Genomic DNA, 26,795 nt, shown 5'->3' on the forward strand with positions numbered 1-26,795 from the left:
AAAGTAGCAAAATAGGTCATATGATATGATCGCCCTAGTCATATGCTCGTGGTCTCGCTCATGTCAACATGGGCTTTCCGACCCATGGATTTGTTGTTTGCAAATTCACTTTTCTTTTTGCTTTTTTAGTGGCCGGAGAGGGGCGACTCAAGGGTTTTGGTAGATTTAATGAAATACACCGACATGCGTCGGACGAGCAATGGTTCATGCAGAAACTAGATCACTTCAATGGAGCAGACGACAGAATGTGGAAGCAGGTAATTGTGCATTTCCCTGTACCACCCCTTTCTAGGGTTTCAGATACATCTAGGAAAATGTATCGGACACAACTAACGTCCTCATGCAGATTACACAGTTATAGTAGAAAGCAAAGTAGAAGTACAGGATATTGCTTATTCTCGCTTTCCTGTCCTCAGAGGTACTTTGTAAACGATGCCTTCTACAAGCCGGGTGGGCCTGTGTTTCTTATGATCGGTGGTGAGGGTCCAGCCAATCCAGCTTGGATGCAACATGGTACCTGGCTCACTTATGCAGAGAAACTTGGAGCAATTTGCTTCATGTTAGAGCACCGCTTTTATGGAAAGAGTCATCCAACAGTGTATGTTGTATATCTTTTGAAAAACTCTCACTTTTTCTTTCTGTACAATATGAAATTAGACTGCTAACTGCCCAATTTTAACTAATAGGGCTGGCTGTGATCAGTATGATCATTCACTGTGAACACAAAAGGCCTGCTTTATTGCTGTCAAATAATATTTGTATTGATTTTTTGTTTGTTTTGTTTCTTTTTTTTTTAAATATGTAAACTATATCCTCTTGGGCTGTTCGCATAATTAATGTCAAATTAATCTTGACACGTTGGCGGGGACCAGGAGATTCCCATTTCGTCCATGACACAAATGAGGAGAAGTGGTATTAAAAGACTGGATGGAGGGATAGCTGATAAAATGAGTTATATCTGCACAGATTCTTGGCCTACATACCAGTAGATGGCAGCAATACACACTCAAATTAGAATCAGCACAACCTTACCTTATTTGCAAGATGCATTAAAACTAAAAAAAGATGCATTTTAAAAATGTATTTTCTTCTTTAGTGACCTGAGCACGGAGAACTTGCGGTACCTCAGTAGCCGACAGGCTTTGGCTGACCTGGCCCACTTCCGCACTGTAATAGCTGAGACCCAAGGACTGGCCAACATGAAGTGGGTGGCATTTGGGGGGTCGTACCCAGGTTCTTTAGCAGCTTGGTTTAGGCTGAAGTATCCTCATCTGGTGCATGCCTCTGCAGCTACCAGCGCACCTATTCACGCGACAGTCAACTTTCCAGGTAGAATGCAAGCTGAATTATATAATAACGCACAGAAATTGCATTTTAAACGATAGCACAGTGCCCATAGAAGATAACTAATGCCATGATGAACACTTTTTATGTGTGATTGTTGTTTTGTAAATGTTTTTTTCCCCTGAGTTTTATACATTTAATGTTTTTCTAAAGCTAGAAAATTGCAAACAATCAGACTTGTAGGTATAGATAATTTAAAAAATTTTAATGCAATTTTAAAACGATTCTCACATATTTTGAACTATCTCATTGAGATTGTCACAGACAAAACACAGATATAGTACGCATTGTGAACAGTTCTTATCCTGTTTCCACCTGTGTCAACAGCACCAGAAGGTTTTATGTTTGCTAAAACAACACTGGAGTTAGTCTGTATTATTGCCACAGAAACAATCTTGCAAATATTAGACCATCTGAGTACCAGAAGTTATATTTTGTCTCAACGACAAGAGAACTGTAAATTCAACTTTTAAAAACCTTCAGCATAGTTATGTCCAAGCACTGAAATCATACTACATGTGTAGATACAAGGATTAATTGTTGCTTTTGTTTTGTTTGACTTCAAAATTATAGTCATGCATTAAATTTGACTTCAGTTTTGCCGTATTATTATGTTCTTTCTTCAGCTGCCTTGTATGTTTTTTTTTTTCTCTCCCTGATTTACACCTCTGTTTGTCTCAATGTTTTTGCCAGAGTACCTGGAAGTTGTGGGACGCTCTTTGGCTTCCGAGGACACACAGTGTCCTCTACTGGTAAAAAAGGCTTCAGACACCTTAATAGAGCGACTCAAAGATCCCTCAACCTATGACAACATCACCAAAGACTTTAAGTAAAGTGTATTCATACACCTTTTGCAATTATTTGTGTCTGATAATTCCAGGGTCATTTGAAATGGCATCTTGACTTAACTCATTTGAATCATGATCTCTTTAAAGAAACAGTTTTAAGATCATAAATACAAATAATAATGTGCACTTTTATCACATGCAAACATGCACTGCTCATTTGGCACAGCTGCACAGTCTGTTGATGCACTATAATATAAAATGAGACCCAAAAATCCTTTGCAAAGGTAATTCAAATGCAAAGGTAAATCTGTCCTGACCACAATTTGCATCCTAATTTTATTTTACCCTAATGTAATATCCTCAAGACCTTTAAAGAAGGCATGTCTTCATGCAGGCGCACAAAGGTCACAAGCAGGACTGAACACTTGCCTGCAGCTTGCAAACCACACCTCAGAGAAACCAGTATGCTATTGTTCAGTTTTGGCATTTGCCGGTATGATATTCTGACGGTATGATAACCTTAAGCCAAAATATCAAACTTTCACAGAATTGCCATTACAGCTCTAAAATGTGTTAGAGATATTTGGGTTAAAAAAAAAAAACAAAAAAAAAAAACTTTTTTTCCATTGAACAGGAGTTTTATTTTTCAAAACAAATTGGAACAAAAGTCAAATGATAAGTTAAAAAAAATCTTCTAAATAAAATGAAAATAAATGCAGTCCTTTAGGTGAGCCTAAACCAGGGGTGGGCAAACTATTCCACAAAGGGCCGCAGTGGGTGCGGGCTTTTGTAGCAACCCATTAAGATGACACATTTTCACCAATCTGCTGTTTTACAAGTGCAATCAGTCGATTGCAGTCAGGTGCTTCTCATTTCTGCTGAAACCTCATTGGTTATACTATCTGTGCTGGGTCAGTTGGAACAAAGACCAGGACCCACTGCGGCCCTCGAGCACCGGTTTGCCCACCCGTGGCCTAACGCCACAGCCACAGCTCAACATTACCATCAGAACAAAAATAATTGAATTATTTTCCATAAAAAGCACATGTGTATGACTCGTATCATGTTTACATTATACACACAATCTCTTTCTTAACACAGACAGTTGCCAGAGGGAAAAAAACACCATGTTTTACCACTGCTAAACACACTAAACACGCTGGAGTTGACTCTCGTAGCTGGTGGGAAACATTCATGACAGTGTTTACTAACCTTTAATTTTGTATAAATGTGAAATCATATTGGAGGCATTGCCGCCTTGGCAGCCATCCTCTGCAAACATGTTTTACATGTTAGTTGGCCATCCTCCTCTGAGCAGCGGCCGTCTATAACTTTTCTGTAGCCGAAGTATTCCCATACCAGCGATTTCATTTTCTGTGATAGGAGAAAAAAGTTCAGGAGTTTCACCTCCTCCAGCCATCGAGTAGCACAGTTGACTTACTGACACTGAGCAACAACTGGTGGGGCAGGGTTGAGCCTTGCAGCTGCAAGCGAGGGATTTCTCCATGCATTTTTGGGACATAAAAAATAGCAATACCTTCGAGACGGTATGGCGGAAATTTTTTGCGGTTTTGAAACATTGACGTACCTTGAAACCGGTAATCGGCACATGTCTAGTTCAGTCTAACATATGTCCATACATTCTTGTCATTCTAAAACGTGAGTTTATTTCCGCCAGTTGACTGAATTCATTAGTGTTTAATTCCAAATTCTTGTAGTTATTTTACTCTTACCCTTGTTCTTGTTTTTTGCTCTTCTTCCTTTTTTCCCCCCTGCCTGTACAGCTTATGTTCCAAACTGCAGATTCAGACAGAGACAGATTCTGCCTACTTCCTGGAAATACTTGCTGGTAACTTCATGGATGTGGTCCAGTATAATGAAGATAACAGGGGCTTTGAGGTAAGTAATATTAGACACATTGTAATTTAGGTCAAAATAGAGTCCCAACAAAAATATAGTCTGTCTCTGGAAGCCATATTTTAAAAAAATGTTGTGTTGCCATACTGGTGACATATTCATGAATGATTAAAATAACACATTTAACTTATTCGCAAGAAAAGTTTGTGGAATAAATAACATCGATAAATATCCATACACTTTTACATAATTGCATCCGATAAAAATGTTTCTGAGGTCATTAACAAAATTAAAATTTAATTATTATTTTTTTGTATCAGTCCGTTTCCATTTCTGTGCACTGTGGTGGCTCAAGAGGATGTGATTCAGATTGCAAATTGCTATGTAAAAAGAAGCAAAAGACTCCTGCGTGTTTGGATTCTTGTTGCATTAAAGTTAAATATACGCCTAGAAAGAAACAAAAAGTTAAGTTGGCCACTGAGAATAATACCAGGAGAGAAACATGGCTAGTAACTGCCACTGTGAAACAAAGGTTGTGTGCAAACTGCCAGGTAAGGCAATCCAAAGGAATGGATTGTATGGTAGGTACAAATAGTAGTGAAATGTAACTCAATAAGAAGAGTCACTTTATGTTGCGTTCCTGATTGCTATCGAGTGGGGTGCTGTATTGAACTACGCAAGTGTATACCTTTAAGGAGATGCGCTAAAGATCATCCATTACAGAATGCATCAGAGATTGAGAGCAGGATTTTGTTATAATGTGGGATTTTTACGGGCCTCTGTACGACAATGAGTTTGACACTCCTGATTTTAGAGTCTTCACTCAGTCTGAGAAGTGTGTTTTTGGGATGTGGGGAGAACTGGAGCATCCTGAGAAAACCGATGCAATCACTGGAACAACATGGAAATTCCACACAAATGTCCCATTGGAGATTCAAACCACAATGTCCTGATTGTGAACTGTATGCTAACTACTTTTCCAATTGCGTTATGTGAATTAATCACTGTCCTGCTCAGGGTGAAAGTGTTTGACGGGTTGCGTGTTTTGTCTTATAGGGTATAGTTGGCACCAATATCACAATCAAGGTGCTCTGTGCGGTGATGGCAGACACATCACTTGGAGACCCATATGCCCGATATGTTGCTGTGGCCCAACTCATGATGGACACATTTTCAATGAAATGCCTGGACGCGAGCTTCAACAACAATCTGAGAGACATGACTAATACATCCTGGGAAGGGCCAGCCGCAGAGGGAGGTGAGAATGAGTCTGTTTGTCCCATGGGCATAATAATTTTCATGTCTTTAAATATTGTCTTTCCTTATTGGGGTGATTTTTTTCATGAAACATATAATCTTTATGCTATTGCATACACACTTTTAGTTATCCTCTGTTATTTCTTTTGGGTCTTTGGGCATTTGGTGAGGTGGCATGCTTGTGTCGACAGCTTTAGTGGCGCAGACTAAATGATGTCATGCTGAAAAATTCCAAAGCCACCAAACAGGGAGAAAGTCTTAAAAGAAATGCAAGCCTGAGGATACCAGGAAATCTCTGTTCTAGGACCATTAACTGCTTCCTCATAGTCAAATGCTAAAATGTTTTCAACATCACATTATTCAGCTGTATTTTTACTAACATGAAACCATAATATTTCTGTTTCCTGACAGAAAAAACACAAGGTTGAAAGAAATATTTTTGTGGTTTCTGTTCTCCAGTGAATTAAAAAATGTACCGTTCATTTAAACCACTAATACTGTAACAAGGCAGTTTTTATGGTTCCCAGCCTTACTTTCATGTGTGGGAGGGTTGGACTGTCACAACAGGAAGTGGTCTTAAAACAACAACATTGGTCGCCATCAACTACTAACCTAATTTATTTGCAACTTGTCTGTTTTTTCAATGCTAAAAACCTCACTGTCACTCAGTACTTGTGTGGAAATAACTAATTATTTTTGACATGTTGTGTTTCGTATGAACTACTCTGTTGTGTTGGCTGTGCTTTTGTTTCCATCAATCAAGTGAATTCGTTAGCTGTGAGTAAATTGTGTGTTGCCAGGGAGACAGTGGGTCTATCAGACCTGCACTGAATTTGGATTTTATCAAAGCACTGATTCGCCAAACCAGCCATTTGCTGGCTTCCCTCTGGAGTAAGTAAACAAACCATTTAAAAGCCTGTTTGTGTATTCAATTTTCACTTCCTAATTTTGTCCTCACATCTACATAGGTATCATGTGAAACAGTGTGCAGACTATTACAATGTCAGTGCTGAGCAACTTGCAAAGGCTGTGGCTGAAACCAACGAATATTACGGCAGCTATGACATCCACTCCACCAGAATCATTTTCCCTAATGGGTCCATTGACCCCTGGCATGCACTGGGAATCACTCAAGACATTAAGGCTGAACTTCCAGCCGTCTTCATTAAAGGTAAGAGCAGGTGGCCATGGAAATTTGTTTTGGCTCGCAAGGGAAATTATGATATCCAGTTGCAGCAGTAGCAATAGTGTTGTTAAAGTAGTGATTAGATTTAAAAAAAAAAAAAAAAAAAATATTGCATCTGTTCAGCAAAGCACAGCATTCCAATATTTATTCATATATTTTTATCAATTTAAATTTGTATTAATGTACAATTTTATTCGGGTCAATGTATGACACACACCATTGACACCCAAACCCTGTGCCGCAGCCTGTGGTATGATATCAAAAATATTACAAAGATGATTTTAGGAATAAACCATTGCTTTAATTGATTTTTCCTAGGATATATAGAGTCCAGTTCAGGCTTTTCACATATTTAGGAATTATTTTTGACATCCACCTTACATGTCTGTGGAGCTTCATGTAGCCGCCTGCGCCAGTGTAGTAAGTGTGCCTTTTGTCTGTGAAATTATGATCTGCAACCCAGCCTGTCCCTACAGTTTGCGATTTCACCTATATCGGCACAGACTAGTTTACAAAATTAAAAAAAAAAAAAAAAAAAGCCACTTTTATCATTTTACACTGAACCCCACCTGCATGGTGTACGAAAATAGCCTCACAGGTGTTTTTGGCAAAAATAAAATGTTAAACAAATTATGTATTGTCTCATCAGATGTATATAATTAATGATTGAATAACAGCCCAAGTTTTTAAGTCACAGTTAAGTTATAATTCTGTATCCCCAAATCTGGCCCACCTCTAATATGTACTGCCATTGGCATGTCCTGTACTTTTTGTGATACAGGAACAGCCCACTGTGCCAACATGTACCCTGCCAGCTCCGAGGATCTCCTCCAGCTAACGCTTGCCCGAGATCAAATCTTCTTACATCTGCAACAATGGTTAAAGCAATAAGAACCTTCATGTAAAAGTTGCCTGTGCACTCACATCTTTTCAAATTAACCACTACTAGAAATCTCAGGTTTTGTGATAAGTCAGTTGTATATTATTTTGAAAGTGTGAAACAAAATTAAACCTAATGATAAAAGCTATTTATGCATGTTGTGTTTTGTATTATTTAACTTGTATAATGTGCCAATGATTTTCCTGTTAGCATGTTGCTTTTTCTGAAAGCCAATAAACTTAGCGGTCTTAATTACTCCTACTAATGTCAAAGAAAGGGATTGATCCTTATATTTGGGAAACAAGTGTAACTATTCACAGCAGAGTACTGTAAATTACTTGTAAGTGGCAATCGTGTATCTGGTAAAAGGAAAGACGACACCTTTATCACATCCATCCCAGCAGAAAGAATCTTAGAAAATATATATATTTTTTTTTGCTCCGATGCATCCCGCAGGATCAATCTTTTTAAGAATTTGAAAAATAAGACAATTGCAATTTTCTGCTGTTTAATAATGAAGAAAAATGTCAATTAAGGCCAATATTTCCAGGAAGCATGCAATATTGCTGTGAACAGACATTTTGAATACCAGAAGTCATTTAGCCAATCAAATGTAAGTATTTTAGATGGTCCGCCATCGCTCGTGATGTCAGATACACCCACAATTTCCAAAGCTTTTGCGATGGCAATGTTGTTTACATGCAAGTCGTGACATCTATTGTCACATGAACACTCATTTTGCTCAAACAAAAACGATGTACAATTTAATGGTTGGTTGAATGATTAACCAAGAGCATGCGCACCTACTGGAAGTTGAACTAAAATGTTTGCTAACTGTGGAAGGGGCTCAGTGGGAGGACTCCAACAAAAACTTAAAAGCACTGAATGTGAGTATAAGAAAATGCAATAGTGAAATCATCCACCAGTTTCAGGTAAATGTAAAGATGGGGTTCTACGTTGCACTCGTTCAGTATTATTAAATGATCATGAAACCAAAATATTTTCTTTGTAAGACAGGGGCATGATAATATCTATCCATTGGGATGCTTTTAACTAAGTTTATCAGTCAAAAAACATCTTTTGGAAACGTGGGATTTAAGGAGGCATGTTGCAAGTCTGTCATTCAAGTACAGTCCACAGCTGTGTTCAGTCAATATGCCCTTGAAACATGCACTCGCAGACCAAATAACCGAACCACTTCCTCCATCAATGTTTATTTTCACAACAGTCCCAGCTGTACATGCAAACTCGATTGCATAACTATACAACCTCAAAGACCACCCAACCCCATAACATTGAAGCCAGTAAGCTATATAGTACTGTAGCCTACTTTTTACTAAAATGGCTGACTCAGCTCTGCTGACAGTAATTTACAAAATACATTCAAAGGCAACAATAGTTGTATGTCAATGTGACCACAAGCTATTTTTTTATACTGCTGTCTTTGCTAAACTGTTTTTGATAGTGGGTATATCATTAAATCTGAGAAAGATTGTTATTTATGACATGAGCATGTAATGCTTCGGAGCCTGTGCGCTAAATCTATTAAAAATTAGAAATAGTTTTTCTTTCCCTGGTTCCTATGCAAGGGCGTAGGTTTGCATAGGGATGGTAGGGACATAACACTACCAACTTTTCAGGATGCTCAAATTGTCCCCACCAACTCTTAAGCAATTTTATATGCATTATATAATCAGTTCCGTTATAGAGCATCTTCCCATATGTTGTAAGCATAAGCGGATTTTCAGGTGTGGGGGGGCTGCAGGGGGGCGAGGCCCCCCTGGTGGCCTAAAAGTGTAATTGCATGTAATTGACTTTCCTATACAGTATAGACCCTACCCATGTGACGTCACAACTCCGCCCTCCTGACTGGTGCCGCCCAATTGTCCGTCAACACATCGTGTTTACCTGTTACGACTACGTACATTCCTCCTATTTACGGCGTGTTTTTCTGCTCGTTAACATTAATAATCAAAATGGTGAAGGCGTGTGTGGCGGTCGGTTGCAATAACAGAGAAGATAGATGGAGAGACTTGAAGTTCTACCGGATTCCGAGAGACCCGGAGAGGAGAGCGCGAGATGGGCTGCTGCAATTCGACGAGAAAACTGGGCTCCAAACGATTACCACAGATTATGTAGTAGTCATTTTATATCTGGTAAGATGCATTTAATATATATTTAGAGGGTTTTGGGCTGACAACCACAATTAAGATCATTGCTAGGCTAATCGCCGACAACATACACGTATGTATGTAGTGAGAGTGCTATCGCTAAACCATATAAACATTAAAAGCCCTAGCTCCATTGACAAATGACATCAAATACATTAGACTTGACAATGGATGTTAGCAAGAACAAAAGATTTTGAATTGAAAATTTCGTAACTCACCTTTCCAAGCACAAGATAGATTCCTGCCGAATTTTCGTGGACGAGGACCTGTTTCACCCAACCAGCAACGAAGTATTTATAAGCCTCCAAGCTCTTAAAAGTTTTTCAAACTTTCGTGAGAATAGACTGATTTTGTGTGGACAAGATAGTTGTACATATCAGGGTAGCTAGCAGATGTCAGGCAAATACGGCGGAGACAGCGGGTCGAAAAACATCGATTTAGGCATCAAATATGGATCTGGCGAATGGATAAATTGAAGCTTTTCCACATAACGCATTTTATGCAACACATCAAGTGAGTTTACGGCATCCGAAAGCACCGGGTCTTCCATGAAATGCATTATAAATTGCTCGATCAATTGAGACCATTGATAATACAGACACAAAATGACGGACAAGGGGGCGGAACAATACAGCGACCACGTGATTTTGTGACGTCGGTGGGGTCTATATGATTTTAAAATTAAGAATTTTAAAATATACATAACATAAAATATGGTGTATAAAAGTTGTAAAGCAATAAAACCAATGAATGAATGAAATGAGCAAAAAAAAAAAGATATTTTTGTAATGGTCAAAATTATTTTTCGAACAGACCATGTGACTAGCACCTTAGATGGTCATTTACTTTGCTTAGCCAAAACCACCTGTGGACCGAAGAGGCAAGATGGATATACGTAATTTTTTTCAAACCTAATCTTTCAAAAGCGACAACGGCTACTGAGCAAGAACCAAAGATTGAAAATGTGGACCATGAAACACTAGAGACCACCATCAAAATGGTGAGCAGTTTCAATTTGCCCCACTAAAGACGCTAATTGTACAACAGAGCCACCACCGGTGTCTTGCCAGTGTAGTTACCACCGTCATAAATTGTGCCCCCTGGCAGCGGGAGCGCACACACACACACATTAGTTATGTCGACTTAAACAATTAATTGAAGCCAGGAAAAAAACACAGTTATATATTTTGGACATCGACATTTATTAAACTGGAGAAACTCCATACAGGACTTGAATTACAGTAATGACAGTTATAGGTCATCCTACAAATAAAACTGAAACATTGCCTTTTTTACGTTCAGTGTGTATGTTACGTTATACGACAGAAAAAAAAGTTGTTGTTTTTTAATGGATGTGCCATGTTTTAAAACTTCGAAGAGGAGGGATAAAAGGTTGGGGTTTTTTTTCGACCAGCAACAGCCACAGTAAGTAATTTAAAAAGACGCCAATGTTGTTGAGGTGGTAAACACACCACTATTTTTGCTAATGAAAGTCCGACCTGCATCAGAGTTAGCATAACATAAAACTGTGAACTCGCTAACCTGCAAAACTGAAGTAGGAAGATGCTTAGAGAGAAGTGTCCTGTTTGTATTTTCTACTGTAAATGTTAATTAAACTGTAAGAAATCCAGTGAACTCTGCTAGAAACTACACAACCAGAAAAACGTAGGCAAAAGCTTAGAGAGACGAGTGCTGCATAACCTCAAATGTTGCTCACACAACACAACATACACACAACATAATCATAATTTACTTTGTACACAAAAAATATATGTATATTTTTTGATGCCGCAAGCTACCCACTCTAGCGTTACGATCGACTGGTCGACCGCGAACGACATAATGAGCACCCCTGATTCCTCATATAAATGTGTTAGGTTGATATTTGTGAAAAAGGTAGCTCTTACCCCCGTTCACCAAATCTGTTTGGCCTTATTAATGTCCCATCCCTAGCAAAAAGTGTACATGCAGATTATGCTGTTATATCGTCCCTACCAATGTTTAGACCAAACCTACGCCCCTGCTATACAGTATCCTGTCTTAAATGTTAATTTTGGAGGTCTCTAGGTAGCTAAATACAAATCGTCTGTTTTTAAACTTCTACTCTTTAACTTTATTTTCTTTCATTACCAACACATTAATGTTATACATATAAGGAAAAATATATTTGTTCAATGGTAGTCTTATTGCATTTGTTTTATATTCAATTTCACGCATTACCTTTATAAAATACAAAGTACTCTGTCCTAGACGTTACAGAGTCTGTGCTATTAATTTATTATATAACACAAGAACCTTTGCAGGATAATTTTTTAGTTTTCTAATTCCGACAAACATATTAGATCCCAGATCTTGATTTTTATTGATTGGAATAAAAAAAATTACAAACGTTCATTTTAATGGCATCCGGTAAAGCAAACAAACTGCTTTATTTTGAAGGACTTACGGAAGTTGCTTTTGTACCTTGTACTGTCTGTGTTCCGTTACAGTCGATGGTTCCTCCTTTACGCCACCATACTAATGTTTGTTTTAGAGGAGGAGTTGAGTCAGTTAAAGTCGTATTAAAACGGCGGTGTCAGTTTTGAATCAAACCTTCTTGGAATGACGAGCAGCTTTAAATTTACTTCTCACCCGTGTAAGTGATAGTTAGTTCGGACGGCCGTGAGGCGTGGAGAGACTGAAGGAGATAGTCATTTTCACCTGTGTTGCAAGAGGAACGCGTCTGCGCGTCGAAGTAAGTGAACGTAGTTGCATTCTATAACATTACACCTGACTTTACTCAGTTTTATCTTAGCGATGTTGAATTAATTCAGAGCCATTGTGCTCTAGACACGTTGTATAAATTTGTCACTCTTAATAAAAAAAGTGAAATGATAAAAAATAGTGCAATCGAAGCAGATTCATTCTTACGCAGTTTAAAAGTACCGACAGAAATGATTTTATATTGTCTGAGTACAATGTAAAAGGCTGAATGATACGCTTAATTTATTTCTCTCTGACCTGTAATTGAAAGCACAGGTGTTAAAATCAAAGTACTGTACTCTTGTTGATTGGAGTGGTATTTTGACAAAAACATTGCAACAAATGCATTGAAGAGCCCAAAATTGCACTTGTTCTGCGCCAAATGTCATTTGCAATTTACCCGTTTTCTCTACACTCCCGTTGAAAAGCGATAAGCATCAATTGTACATGATGGCACGACCACCCTCTCCCAGTTAAAACGGATTGGACGTCTGTCGCCGTCAGTGGTTCTTTTGGTGGTCCTCTGTTAATTTTAACTGGAAGGGTTGGCAATGAGTTAATTAATTTTGGCAATGAGTTCATTGCCAACCCTTCCAGTTAAAATTTATCTGAACTTGAAGTCTATAGTTATCAATGGCAGTTAATGAGTTTGAGTAGTAGTCAAAATTATAATCTTTGCAGCATGACAGAGGCATTTTACCTCCCAACAAAACACGAGGCCCAATCTGTGTTTGGGAATTTCACTGTGGAGTTTAAAATACAACTCTGGAAAAATGAAATAATTTGTCAGACTGCAGCTCCATGTTCTAGGCTTCAAAAGCATTTACTGTGCTAAATTCTCATCCTTCTCAGTGGTATATAACTTGGATATATTACATTTTTAAGCAAACCAGTTCTTAACCTTGCTAAAAGTATCCAACCCCACGAGTTTTACATATGTATAAACTGACCACATTGGAATTGTATAATAAAGCTTTTTTCAATTGTTTTTTATTTTTTCCCTATACTCTTATATCTAATCTAGCAAGCTAATAGACTATGTAAGGCTGCGTTCAGACTGCAGGCATATCTGATTTGAATCTGATTCCTCGTCAAATCTGATTTTTAGGGATGACTGTTCACAATAGTTTTAGCAAGTGTCTGAATCAGATCTGGGCCTGTTCAGACTGGGCCACATTATTGAGGTTGTGTGGCAATGAAGGCGTCATCCAGTGTAGAGCGACATATCGGCCAGAAACCACCTCCTGTGTGTGGATTTAATCAGTCTTACAAAAATCACATTTCTGTGCTATGGAACTGTTCAGACTACAAAAGAGCCATCCAGTTTCAATCTGGATGGGGTAAAAATCGGATTTTGGCTGCCACTCTGAACAATGCCAGAGCGAATACCTTTTCAATTTCCTTCACATTTTGACAGGATGTTTTTAAACAGGTCACAATTTGAGTCCACACACTTATACTTCCTCATATCAACTTTAAGTCAATCTTCCACTGAGCAAACAGATTTCTTCCCCTATCCGATAGAGGACTGGAAAATTGAATAAATCACTTATATTAGGGGCAAACCAATCCAAAACCAAATCTAAAATGTCACTTTTCGTAGATTAGTTAGCGTATGAAAATGAGGCCCTGCGTTTCTTACTTAACCTTTGCTGAACCCCTAGGACTTACTCACTGAATCCCTGGGGTTCAGTCGACCCGAGGTTAAGACCCATTGAGTTAAAGTATGGCACTTTACTTGAAGAGCTGCTTTTCCACTTAGCGGTCCAGTACGAGTTGGATAGGATAATTAATTAAAATTGGAAGTAAGGACTTAGCTGTGGCAGTGAATTATTATGCGATCTAGATAAACAAAGGAACAAATTGTTTTATGTACTGTGTACCACTCCTAAAAAATATATCATAAAGCTTTGCTTCCCACAAATCTACCGGTGTTTTAAAGAGATCCACAGATAGAAATGCTTGTAGTTCTTAAATGATAAACATTATTATGAGTTAAAATAATTTGATATTGAAACCCCTCTTGATGTTTTTGTTTTTATATAATTTGTAAATATGGTTTCACTCGTTGGTCCCTATTGTTGTGACTTTGCAGGGCGGTGACATCACATAGTTACGCTGCCGGGCTTCCAGAGTATGACTCTTGCGACATAAACATGTCATCTGTTCCACCCTTTCTATTTGAACCCAAGAGGAACATTAATGGGAATGACAGCACCGTTGATATTTCACAAAACGAGCAGCAAAAGCAAAATGAACAGGAAAGACTGGATAAGACAAGACTAAAATAGGAGGGGGGGGGGGTTGTTCTGCAAAAATGTCCTACAAGAGTTGAATTTGACACCCAAAGTACTACCGTCCGCTTTCAGCTTTTTTTGTTTAGATGCATACATACAGAACATACAAAAGATGCCTTAGGATAATACATAAACGTAGTAATATCAAATAAGGGAGGTTTGAATATGCTATGTGACTAATGTGGTCAACAGATCAACAATCTGATTTGAAGCTACTACAAGAAAACACAATGCTTAAATGTACAAGAGGGAAACACTTGCAGACCAGTGTTGTTAATAACGGCGTTACAATATAACGGCGTTACTAACGGCGTTATTTTTTTCAGTAGTGGGTAATCTAATTAATTACTTTTCTCATCTTGGCAACGCCGTTACCGTTACTGAGGACGGAAAGGCATGCGTTACTATGCGTTACTATATTGGTCGAAAAGTCTGAGGGAGACGGACTCACCGAGACGACAGAGCAGAGCAGGAGCGGGGAGGAGGCAAGAAAGTTGTGACGCCGAGCAAACACGATGCTAGGTAGCTCCAATAATACATGTTGTAGCCGATAGCCGACAAACTACGCCCGCATGTTATGGTAGATATGTTAGACATGGTAGATATCACTTGTACTGTATATAGATAAAACTAGATGCAAAATGACAGACATGGCACTAAATGAGTTAGTAGACAGCCGCCATCTTAAAGCAGTAGGCTTTTTAGGACGGCTCTGTTGTAGAGAACCTTCCTAGCGAACCTAAGTAACTTTTTATCTAAAATACTTCTAAATCGGCAAAATCTTGACTTGAATCTATCTTTAAATGATGAAACAGTTTTAAAACTTTCATATGTCGAAAGTAGAGAGAAGGGAACTAATGCAATAATGGGAGCAATTTTAACAACTTTTAACAGTTGATTCAGGGTAAAGGGTAAATTAGGGTAAAGAATTGGGCTCGGGCCAATTGTACCAAAACCTCCACAAAAAACTTCACATAGTGTGGCCAATGTTTTTTTTTTTTTTTTTTTTTTTTTTTTTTTTGAGGGGGGAAAAAAAAAAAAAAGTAATTATCACCAATTACTTTGCCAAGTAACTAATTACTCTTACATTCAGGTAATTGAGTTACTAACGCAATTACTTTTTGGGAGAAGTAATTTGTAACTATAATTAATTACTTTTTTTCAGTAAGATTAACAACACTGTTGCAGACACATGCAAAAAGTATTTTGAGGCAATGAAAAGGTACTTAAAGACTCAATGAAAAAACAAATTGCCAGTACTCGCCGCTTTAAACCGATGTGCGCATCTGTTGGATGTCTCGCCATGTAGAAGGAATTGGAGTAACCCGGTAGTGTTCGTCTAGTGACAGTGAAAATCTACACATCACCATGAGCCTCCAATGCGTGCATAAAACATGGTGCCCTCCGTAGGTCAAAACAAGTACTAAATATTATAGATTTTTAAATCGATGGCAATATTTTATGTGTTTCTAATAACATATTTTAGTAAAGTAGAACAATTGTGGCTAATTAGAGCTATAAGTCTTTAAGTCAGAGGTTACCTTTGTCTTTTTGCTGCTCATACCGTATGTTAATATACTACGTGTGTTTCTGTTAAGGTGCTTATTAGTCAAAATGAGGTACCTGGCATTGCTGCTTCTGTATGCTGTGGGGACCCTGTGCACAAGTGCGTTGTCCCAAACTCCTTCTTACGGGGAACGAGGATCAGATGTTGGTATTAAAGTGTTTCAACAAGTCGTCCATTCCAAGCCTCTGGACAATGTGGTTCTTTCACCTCATGGAGTGGCCTCTGTTCTTGGCATGTTGCTACCGGGAGGTCATGGAGATACCCGCAAACAGGTCCTCAGCGCTCTGCGATACAAGAAAAATGGTAGGAATATTTTATTTCTAGCTAAGAACTTTTGAGCTACGTTTTAACAAATGCTTGTATTTGTGTTTAAGACACATTTTTTTAATTTAATTGATTTGCACAGGACCTTACAGAATGTTGAGGAAACTGCACAAGACCTTGACTGCAAAGTCCAACCAGGATGTTGTTCTCATTGCCAACGGGATATTCAGCAAAGAGGGCTTCCCCATGCAAAAGACCTTTGTGGAAACCAACAAGGCAAACTTCCAAGCTGAAACCAGAAGCATGGACTTTAGTGACCCCAAAGGGGCAGCAGACCAGATCAATGCATGGGTCAGCAACAAAACAAGAGGTACAGCAGGTCATGTTATGAACTACAACTGTCGATATCAGTAAGATACACTTTTAAATAAGTTTAAGTATATCATGATATTTTTTTTTTTTTCCAATTAAAATTTGCGCTCTAGAGTACTTAGATTTAAATGAATGCATAGATAAATACCTATTATTTGATCATTTCAGTATCAAAACAATTAACATTAAAATATTGAAAGTAATAAATTTTTAACATTTCTTCAAGATTTACTGTATGTAATTACCGTACATCCATGCATCTTTCTCCACTCTATCCGGGGTTCGCAGCGGCAGCAGTTTCAGCAGGGAAACCCTGACTTCCCTCTGCCCATCGACTTCATCCAGATCCTCTAGGGGAATTCCAAGGCATTCCCAGGCCAGCCAGGAGACATAGGCTAGGTTCATACTGCAGGTCTTAATGTACAATTCCGATTTTTTTTCATGGTTTTTTTTGCGTGCCCGTTGAGACTGCCTTTGTCCATTTAGCCCATTCAAGTATTACGTATGCGCAGTAATTCTCTGTCCGACACCGCTGAGCAAATTGACTCGCGTGCGCAGAAGCATCAGAACAAATACGCACTGTACATGCATGATGCTCACACATAAGCCTTATGTGTGTGCGTCAGTTTGCTCGACTCGGCCATGTAAGCAATACTGAAATATTGTTCATTTGGCGCACAGAGAAACAGAGCATTATCAGGCTTATCCTTTTCTTCATTGTATTTTTTAATGACTGTGTTCAAGCCAGCCTCCTGCGTAGTAAAAGAAGAGTTCGAACTAGGCGCTAACGCTATTGAATAGCTACATCGCTGCCGTCGTGGGTGCTGCTCTTGCTCTTTGCTGACGTAATTGCTGCATGAATTCTGATTTTGTGAGACTTGACAGTTCAGACCGCCCCCATATTCTGGAAAAAAAAGGGGCCCAGATCAGATTTAAACCACATACAAAAGTGACCCAGATCGGATTTGAAATGGTCCACTTCTATGCGACTGGTCACGTTCAGACCGTCAAGTTAATGCCTCACACAAGTCAGAAAATATCGGTTTCGTGCATTAAGACCTGCGGTCTGAACCTAGCCATGGTCTCCGCCCTGTGCGATGTGCCTGGAACACCTCACCATGGAGGCTTTCATGGGGTATCCTAAACAGATGCCCAAGCCATCTCCTCTGGCTCCTCTCAGTGTGGAGGAGCACTGGCTGTTCTCCGAGCCTAAAATTGAGGACCATGTTCTCAGATTTGCAGGTGCCGATTCCTATCACAAATGCTTCACATACGGATGCGAACCTCTCCAGCGAGAGTTGAATGTTGTTGCTTAATGAATCACATCATCTGCAAAAAGCGGACTCCCTCAATGCTTTGGCAAGCCTATATATATATTCTGCCCATGAACGTTATTAACAAAAATGGTGACAAAGTTGGTCTTGGCAGAATCCAACCCTCACTGCTGGCAATGCGGACCAAACTCTTACACTGGTCGTATAGGGACTGAACTGCCAGTATCCGGGTGTCTGGTACCCCTTACACGTGGAGCATACTAGTGCTGCAAAAATTAATCGATTAACTCGAGTAATTGATTAGGGGAAAAAAAGCTTCGGATCAAATTTGCTGCTTTGAGGATTCAGTTAGAGTAATGTTGTAATGGTCAGTTTTGAAAGTGTTTGCATTGCTTTATTGATTAGGGTGGATACACTGCCCTCTATTGGTAACAGTGAATATGACATTTATTTAACATGGCTCAATCCAGCTGCTCCCTGTTAAAACCAACATAAGGTAAGTTTTTGTTTGAGCTAAAAAAATTTTATTCATTCGTATTTTAGTTTATAGGTATATTTAGCTTTTTTTTTGGTGAGGACGTGTGTTTGAATGATTTGTTAAGAGCAAGCCTTTGTTATACATCTTCTAAAATTTATTCTGCAGCGCATTAAATGGTCCTAATCCGATTACTGGATTATTCAAACTAACCAGTTGATAGATTAATCGATTACCTAAATAATTGATAGCTTTAGCTCTAGAGGATACCCCATTGGACTCCTCAAGGGACAAGGTTAAACACCTTCTCCATGTCCACAAAACACATGTAGACTGGTAGGGTTAATTCTCATGCCTCCCATGAGTACCCTGTTGAGGGTGTAGAGCTTGCCCACTGTTCCTATGTGCCTTCTGTCAACAGCCAATATATATATAAAAAAAAAAAATTGAATAAGGGTGCAGCTGCCAATTAGTGCCCCCCCCCCCTCTCAATTTTTCTATATTTAGGGGAAATTCCTGAAAATAGGTGAATCATTGGATCCCAAACCACAAATACAGTATGCTGATGTCCACTGTACTTTGACTTTAATGATTTTCTCCACTATAGTTATTCTCTTGTACCTCGTCCTTGACCCCATGTAGAAGCTTTTTGTTTTAATGGATCCAGTTATACAAAATATACATTGATGTATAATACACCACATCAATTTTGGGTGATATTTTTAGCAAGAAAAAATTGTGAGTTATTCATGAATAATGATAGTAGTGATAGTATAAATGTTGACAATATCAAATACCTTGGCACATTGGGTGATGAATTGTATTTATTTCATTTTGGCATTGATGGTCATCCCATAATTTCATAAACTGCTCAGAAAGACTAAAAGCCTTATTACATGTGGAAGTAAAACCTTACACACGATGAGCATGATTCAGTCAACAAACCCAAATACTATTTTTAGACAAGAAGTTTTATGTATATACATTATATAGCACGTGATCAGAAATCGGGCCGATTGCCCCATTTTTCTTAGGATCGAAATTGGATGAAAAGGATCGGGCTCTTAATTTTTATTTTGAAGGGCAAAAGAAGTAAAAAAATAATCCAGAAATACAATGGTATTGCCAAAAGAAACAAAAATGTATGTTTTATACTCCGCAACACTCCCGGAAAAAGGAGAGGAAGTACAGGTCGTCCCGGGGTTACGATCGAGTTCCGTTCCTACGCTGGCGAAGCAAATCGTAATTAACCCTTTAAAGAGCATACGACAGGAGAAAAAAAGTCTTAAATGGCATTATTATGTGAATTAGAATCATATTTTGAGACGATTTGACTATATACAACAATTTAGCAAAGCGCAAATGACGAGAAATTAGTCTTTTAATCTGCCGGTTAGCCACGCCTACCATTATAGGGTTTTAGCGTCCCCAACAGGTGGATGACGTCAGCGGTAGACTGGGCTCATCGGTTTTACTATTCAGCCCATTGTGGGGGAATTATTCAGAACGAGGAAAACACGACGAAAAGAGCCGCAAAATGTCATTGTTTCAGTCTCTCTACGCCAATATTTTTACAGGATATTCTTTTTATCCAAGTATTTTTCCCCAATACCTATATAAATGGCTTGAGAAGGACCAGTCAGCCCGTCGAGGGGGAACTATTCACAGTGAGGAAAAAGCGACGAAGAGAGCTGCAAAATGTCATTGTTTCTGTCTCTTCAATATTTTTACAGGATATTCTTTTTATCCAAGTATTTTCCCCAATTGCTAAATAAGTGGCATGGTCATGACAAATAACAGTCTTGTGCTAAATGGAATATGAAATAATAAAAATGCATTTATTCAGGACGACATGGCAAAATTACTCCATAATGGTCAAAACTGTCGACTTCACCTTTACTGTCGCACCTCCTGAACGATATTTTATGACACCTGAATCGGACATATGTCATTGCCCTTCCCCGGCTTCGGAGAATATAAACAAACCAAAAGGCATGACAGCTAGCTGACATGCTAACTCGAACCGAGTGGTGTTTCAAAGTCTTTGAAGCGGAAAATCACACATAACTAGCCTCAATTATTTGGCATGACGACTGGGTTGTGGATTGTCTTTGTGGATCGGCAAACCGCCCGGCGGAGAGCAATTTACAGTTAGTTCCCCGGAGGAGGGTGGCTGCAGTTGTTGTGCAGCTAATGTCCTGCTAATGTGCATGAGGAGGGCTTTTTACATGCCTATCAATGATCAAACGTAAGTAGTCCTTTATTTAAAGAAAGTTTGTAGTGTTTACTTTGTAATCGCTGTATTCGTATTTGACATAATACAAAAAAAGATGTTTACTCACTTCCTCGTAAGTCCAATGGTCCCACGGTAGTGGGGCTTGGCCAATATCCACGGTGAATGGGAACATTTTGAAACTCCAAAAAGGCACATACGCCTCTCCCTCATACAGAATGATTTTTCTGCAGCCGTTTGGCTGGCGTGATGCGAAAAATAAATGTATTAATCCGCAAAATCAGCTGAATCCTTCGTCCTCATACACAACAGTACGCTGTATAGTGAAGAGGACGTCTTCTACCGTACACGTCACAGCGCCCTCCTCCTCAATGCAAGACCGAAGCCGGAAGTCACTCATTTTCATGGCGCGGGATTCAAAAAACTAAATAAATGTAGCGATCGCTTCCACACACATCCAAGCGGTCCATATAATTCAGGAGCATAAAATACCACGTGTATTAAGAAATAAACATGCTTTTTCGTGTCACATGCACTTTAAGTAACCCTAAATACCCCCTCGATCTCAAGATAACTATCCAAAAACATATATTATACGTCATTGTACTGTGCTTGCCAAAATGTTGGAGCGAAGTCCTGGCTAGACTGCGAGCTAAGATGTAATCTTTCCCCTCTCTCTCTTACTCTGCTGTGGGACTTCTTCGTGAGCACAAATGCGCTCTTCCTCGTGTGTGCGCCTGCGCTCTTCTTCGTGTACGCACAATACTTGCTTCTTTGTGTGTATATGCGCCCTTACTCGCGTGCAGAAACATTACCTGCTCTACGCTTCCTGTGCCACAATAAAAGCATGCATCACAAAACAAAGTCAACATTATAATCAAATACACATTTCGCCAAAGGGCAGAACTCTCATATCAATAAAGTAAAAAAAATAACACACTGTGAGGTACAAATAAGTTATTCTTTATGCGACTAAAATAAAAACACAACTGGAGACGATGGCGGACGAGAAGTCGAAATCACATAAGTCGGGTACGTCGTAATTTGGGGACTACCTGTACTGTAAACAGTAATGTAACGTGTTTGGAAACTTTTATTCAAAATTTAAAAAAATTATTCAGTATCTGATCGCGACTCGATATTTGCAGATTCTCAAAATCGGGTAACTGACTTTGGTGCAAAAATAATGGATAGGGACATCCCGAATGTATTATGTGCGTGTGCGTATATACACAGTATATGTATTTTTCCTCTCCATAATGTGTCCTTTTTCCTTTAAATGTGTAGATTTTGTTAAAAACAACATTTTTCATGCAGTTGTTTCGTCATGCTGATGTAATTATACTCTCATGTTGAATATTTCTTCCAGGTCACATCACAAAGCTGATCAAAGCTGATATGCTGGATTCTGCCTTGGCCCGCTTGGTCATTATCAACTCAATCTACTTCAAAGGCTTATGGAAGTCACGCTTCCAGTCTGAAAACACCAAGATGAGGCCATTTGCTGATGGCAATGGCAATGTATTTAAAGTTCCTATGATGTCCCAGCTATCAGTCTTCAACATTGGTAAGTCATTTCTAAGTCAGTTTTTTTGTTTTTTTTACTCAATCCTATTAAACTACATTGTGGACACTAAACGAAAACTATACAACTGAAATCTGCTTTGAATTGAATTTCTTTGCTGATGTATTCTATAATATGAAAATTTAAAGAATAAAAAATATTAACTACGTCACATTATTTTTCTTTTTGCAAGTAAGTTGTGGAGAAACGTATTAATTTGATTTAAAGAGGAGTCATTTACATTACATTACATACCGATAGTTATTATTGATAAATCCTTTCAGTGCTCTTTCCCACTATTAATTTGACGTGGAATGTGTATTTGTAATCGGGGGCGTAGCACCAATTTCTGGGCCCTGTACACTCCAAATGCTAGTGGGGGAAAAAGGGGGAGCAAAAAAGGCAGTGACATTTTCAGGCTCTTTCCAAATATTTGGTTTATAAAAAATTAAAATGTGATGAAAATGTTCCATGATAATTTATTATTCAAAGTAAGAAATGTTTATATAGTATTCAAATATTTTACATCTAATATTTGGAAAGTGTCTGTCTTTGAAATAAATAACACCAATTGACTGTCTCTCTTAGCCATTTTCATAAGAACTCCACCCATTTCCAATGATTTAGACTGCCAAGCACCACAGAATATTTTGATCTATCAGAACGTAACAAAATAAAGATCTGATTCCCATTTTTCATCTGAAAAAAAGTTGGTTTTTACTCATTGCCGTTGTTGTGAGCAGTATACAATGAAGTTTTTGGAAAAGCTTGATTTTAATGAACAGTTGCGGGGGCAGCCAAGTTATTTGTGAAAAGACTCATTTCAAGCATAACTTTACCACTAATATTTTGTATTATCGATAAAACATACACATTGAAACAATGCATTCCTACAATAGTTCAAAATAAATGCCAATACATGGCCTTTGACATCAAATTAGCTAATTATTTACAAATGAAACACCTTAAGACATTTACAATTTTCACATTGGGAACTCAACTACATGACTTGGAATTGATTTACATCCATGTGTGTACATAATGTCAATGCGTGTGTGCGCGTGATGAAAATTTCCTTATCAGCATGTAGTTTACCCAGTTATTATACTGACAGCAGCACTCTTAGAAGCATCCACAATTTTTATTTGCATCTAAATGTTTTTATTTTGTGTAGATAACATTTTTAAGGCCATATCAAATACAGGTGCTGTATCCATCTACATACTAGCTTTACACAGAGTTAATAGTTGTTACTGTTTCCACTCTTGTTGTTTTCACTAGATCAAGATGTGTGCCACCCTTTTGTTGAAGAGATGTAAAATCCCTGTCGGCATCTTTTTTGTCAGCCATGATGTGACATCATAGTTATGTCATCTCAGGTTCAGGAAGATTTGTGTAAAATAACACCTGATACTTAGTTTACTGAGCAACTTCATTAATTATGCTCCACATTCCAACACAGCATCTGGACCATAGTTGTTTTTTGTGTTGCGATCCAGACAGATTGCATCATGTTGATTCAGGCTTGGTTTTGTTTTTTCTTGTCCGAGATTTCTAGCAATGTTTTGAGGGCAGTCATCCTGCAAAATAGGAATAAAACAATAGGATAATTTTCCAAAATAAGACTCCATCCTGTGTCTAATCCTCAGGTTGTATGATTCCACTTGCTTCTGAAATCCTAACATGTACTATATTCTACAGGAATTCCCCATTATTCCCTCACATCTCCATCCATTTGTCTGTAGGCATCATGTGAGCCTATCTTCTGGTCAAACTAACTGAAAATAAACTGGTATTTAAAATAATTAAAAAAATAAATAAGTTTTTGTTTATTTTATTTTATCAGACACATCTCCACACCTACACACATGCACATTTTTGTTGGTAGTTGTACTGTCTGAATGTCTGTTTTGGCACCAGAATGGTGTAGAATTTTCTACAAGTCAGTTATACAAATATTAAAATGCTATGTATGCAACAACAGATCCAGTTTTGTAATCTTGTATAACTTAGAGAGACTCCCAATTCGTTATTTTTTCTACTTTTTTACCCAATCATGCATCTTCTGCGCCTCATATCCTCACTGGGTTCACATCAATGTATTTTCCCAGCAAGGTTACTAATTAAAGGTTTAGAAATGGTATAACCTGAATAGACTTAAACAGATATTTCTTCATTTAATTTTCATGCATGAAATTATTTTTGAAAGGGTTTCGGGCAATGATTTAATGTATGTTTAACATACAGTACGTACATGTTTAAGAAAAAGTCTGAGCACCATTTTGCTGCTTCTCACACAGTTAAATTGCATATTAGCTTTAGGTGAGATGTACTGTACATATTAGTGCTTTATTATGAAATACTGCACTATACTGTATGTCTTATGTTGTGTCCATTGCCTCAAGAATTGGTGTGTGTGATTTTTTTTTTTTTTTTTTTTTTTTTTTCCCTCCCAATTTTGGTTTTTAACCTTCAAAAAAATTTCCACCAGGCATAGCCACCACTCCTCAGGGGGTGAAATATAAGGTGATCGAGCTGCCCTATCACGGCAACACTATTAGCATGCTGATTATTCTACCTACTGAAGTGGATGTGCCTTTGTCACATGTCATCCCACATATTAACACTGCTACGGTGCGGAGTTGGAATAAGCTGATGCACATGCGAAAAGTGCACCTTTTTTTCCCCAAGTAAGATGCACAATTACACACAAGCCACAGTTCCAGATTGCTCCACTAATTGTGACAACAATTTGGGGATGTTTGTGTATGTCTCAACTTAGGTTCACTGCTGATGTTGAGGTGGATTTAAAGACCCCCTTGTCAGCGCTTGGTATAACAGACATGTTCAGTCAGGACAAAGCTGACTTCAGGCACCTGAGTGAGTAAAGGTTTTGTCTGTCCGATTTGAAATATGACATGTTGTCTTCTATTATATCCACCAGATCTAGTTGGACATGAGCAATGCTTGAAACTATGAAAAGAATTATAGCTGTTTACTGCTGAGAGCTGGTTGACTAATGTAATATGTCTCAAAGTCCAATGTGAATGTCAAACAAATCACTTCTCCCCTCTATCATTTAAAGGCGTTTTAGCACATTGCTGCCACTCTGTGGTGTAAAATATTACAACATGGACTGGAGTATTGCAGTTGACATTTCTTAAAAATTCAATGTGAGATAGAAAACTTTTGTATCCATATTATTCTACGGGAAAAAACATTAAAATGTCCATTCGTAAATTAGTCTCTGTTTAAGTCAGCCAAATCTCGAGTCACAGCCAGTATATCTGTACATTATATTAGTGAGCGTTTCCATTCTGCCTTAGGTTCAGAGCCTGTATATGTTTCGAAAGCCCTCCAGAAAGCCAAAATTGTGGTGAACGAAGATGGCACAAAAGCAGCAGCTGCCACTGGTTAGAGTTTCGGGGATTGTTTTATTTTTTTATAAAATTGATCTAGATGATGTGTTGCATATATACAGTATATGTCTAATGCTGTTTTTCTCCCTCTTACATTTAGCTGCAATTTTGATGGCTCGGTCCTCTCCTCCTTGGGTTTCAGTGGACAGACCATTCCTCTTCCTCATCCAACATAAGCCAACTGGTACAGAGTGAATTTTACCTCAATTAATTCTGTAATTATACTGTACATTGCCATAAAAGCGCTCATTAGTATAATAAGCTAAATTCATTCTTTTCGATGAATAAATAATCTGACATGTTTATAAAATATACCTTTTCCTCAAGACCGCCTTGCATATCCTGATGTTCCCCTTCTTCTGTCCTCAGGTACACTCCTATTCATAGGCCAAATCAACCAACCCTGAAGTCAGTGTCTAATGTTCAGACCTCCTAGTGGAAGAACAGGAATTGATTGTTTTCTTGCATGCTTACAGACGAGGATATACAGTACACTTTGCTGTAGATGGTATTAGTTTTATTGCCTTTTATTGTCAGGGGGAATAAAAATGGTCCACACATGTTTCTTCAATTTATTATTTGTTTTTATGCCTGGTACACCTAATGGTACATTTGTTTAGAGAAATATAATAAACACAACAAAAAAGCTCTTGAGAGTTAAAGAGCAGAGAATAGATCTAGCTTTTTTCCATGTTTTTCTTGATAATAGCCAAAATTATTTATGTTCTTAAGTCAATCGCTATTGCGTTGTAGTGACAAACACTCTGCCTTCAGGCGTTTTTTTGTGAGTAACATTTTAGTAGTACCAGATATAAAAATGAACAAGAAATTGAAGGAAACAAAGTGGTCTAATAACTCTTCCATGACTGTATATTAGTCATTTTCAGAAATGCGTTTTGTACTTTCATTTTCAGCTTTTTATTTTTTATTTTTTACATGTTGAATTTGTTTTTAATGGACTTTGAATGTCATTTGTGTATTTTATTAACTCTGGAGTTGCATAAATTGTTTACTAATAATTTGTATTTTCTGACCGCCACCCTTCATTTCAATAAATATCACTCCAGTCGTTCTTAAGTTATGACAATGCACGTCCAGTCTTGAG

General features: G+C 38.1%; 2 protein-coding genes across 3 annotated transcripts; both read left to right on the forward strand.

The window, feature by feature from the left end:
• The first annotated feature begins 32 nt into the window (after positions 1-32).
• On the forward strand, positions 33-7,460 carry prss59 (serine protease 59, putative). The gene is made up of 9 exons (XM_057838072.1): positions 33-257; positions 417-598; positions 1,097-1,329; positions 2,038-2,173; positions 3,917-4,031; positions 5,046-5,247; positions 6,047-6,137; positions 6,215-6,417; positions 7,214-7,460. The coding sequence occupies exons 1-9, from the start codon at positions 69-71 to the stop codon at positions 7,321-7,323; spliced, it is 1,461 nt and encodes a 486-aa protein (XP_057694055.1). The 5' UTR covers positions 33-68; the 3' UTR covers positions 7,324-7,460.
• A 4,484-nt stretch (positions 7,461-11,944) lies between these two features.
• serpine2 (serpin peptidase inhibitor, clade E (nexin, plasminogen activator inhibitor type 1), member 2) lies at positions 11,945-26,767 on the forward strand. 2 transcript variants are annotated; one of them, XM_057838520.1, is made up of 9 exons: positions 11,945-12,217; positions 16,121-16,392; positions 16,496-16,723; positions 22,077-22,274; positions 24,763-24,961; positions 25,054-25,151; positions 25,598-25,684; positions 25,791-25,874; positions 26,060-26,767. In XM_057838520.1, the coding sequence occupies exons 2-9, from the start codon at positions 16,137-16,139 to the stop codon at positions 26,095-26,097; spliced, it is 1,188 nt and encodes a 395-aa protein (XP_057694503.1). In that variant the 5' UTR covers positions 11,945-12,217; positions 16,121-16,136; the 3' UTR covers positions 26,098-26,767. The 2 variants fall into 2 exon arrangements, with proteins under 2 accessions (XP_057694503.1, XP_057694504.1); XM_057838521.1 differs by lacking the exon at positions 25,598-25,684.
• Positions 26,768-26,795: the final 28 nt, after the last annotated feature.

This window comes from Corythoichthys intestinalis, chromosome 6, assembly GCF_030265065.1.
Source record: "Corythoichthys intestinalis isolate RoL2023-P3 chromosome 6, ASM3026506v1, whole genome shotgun sequence".
NCBI lineage: Eukaryota > Metazoa > Chordata > Actinopteri > Syngnathiformes > Syngnathidae > Corythoichthys > Corythoichthys intestinalis.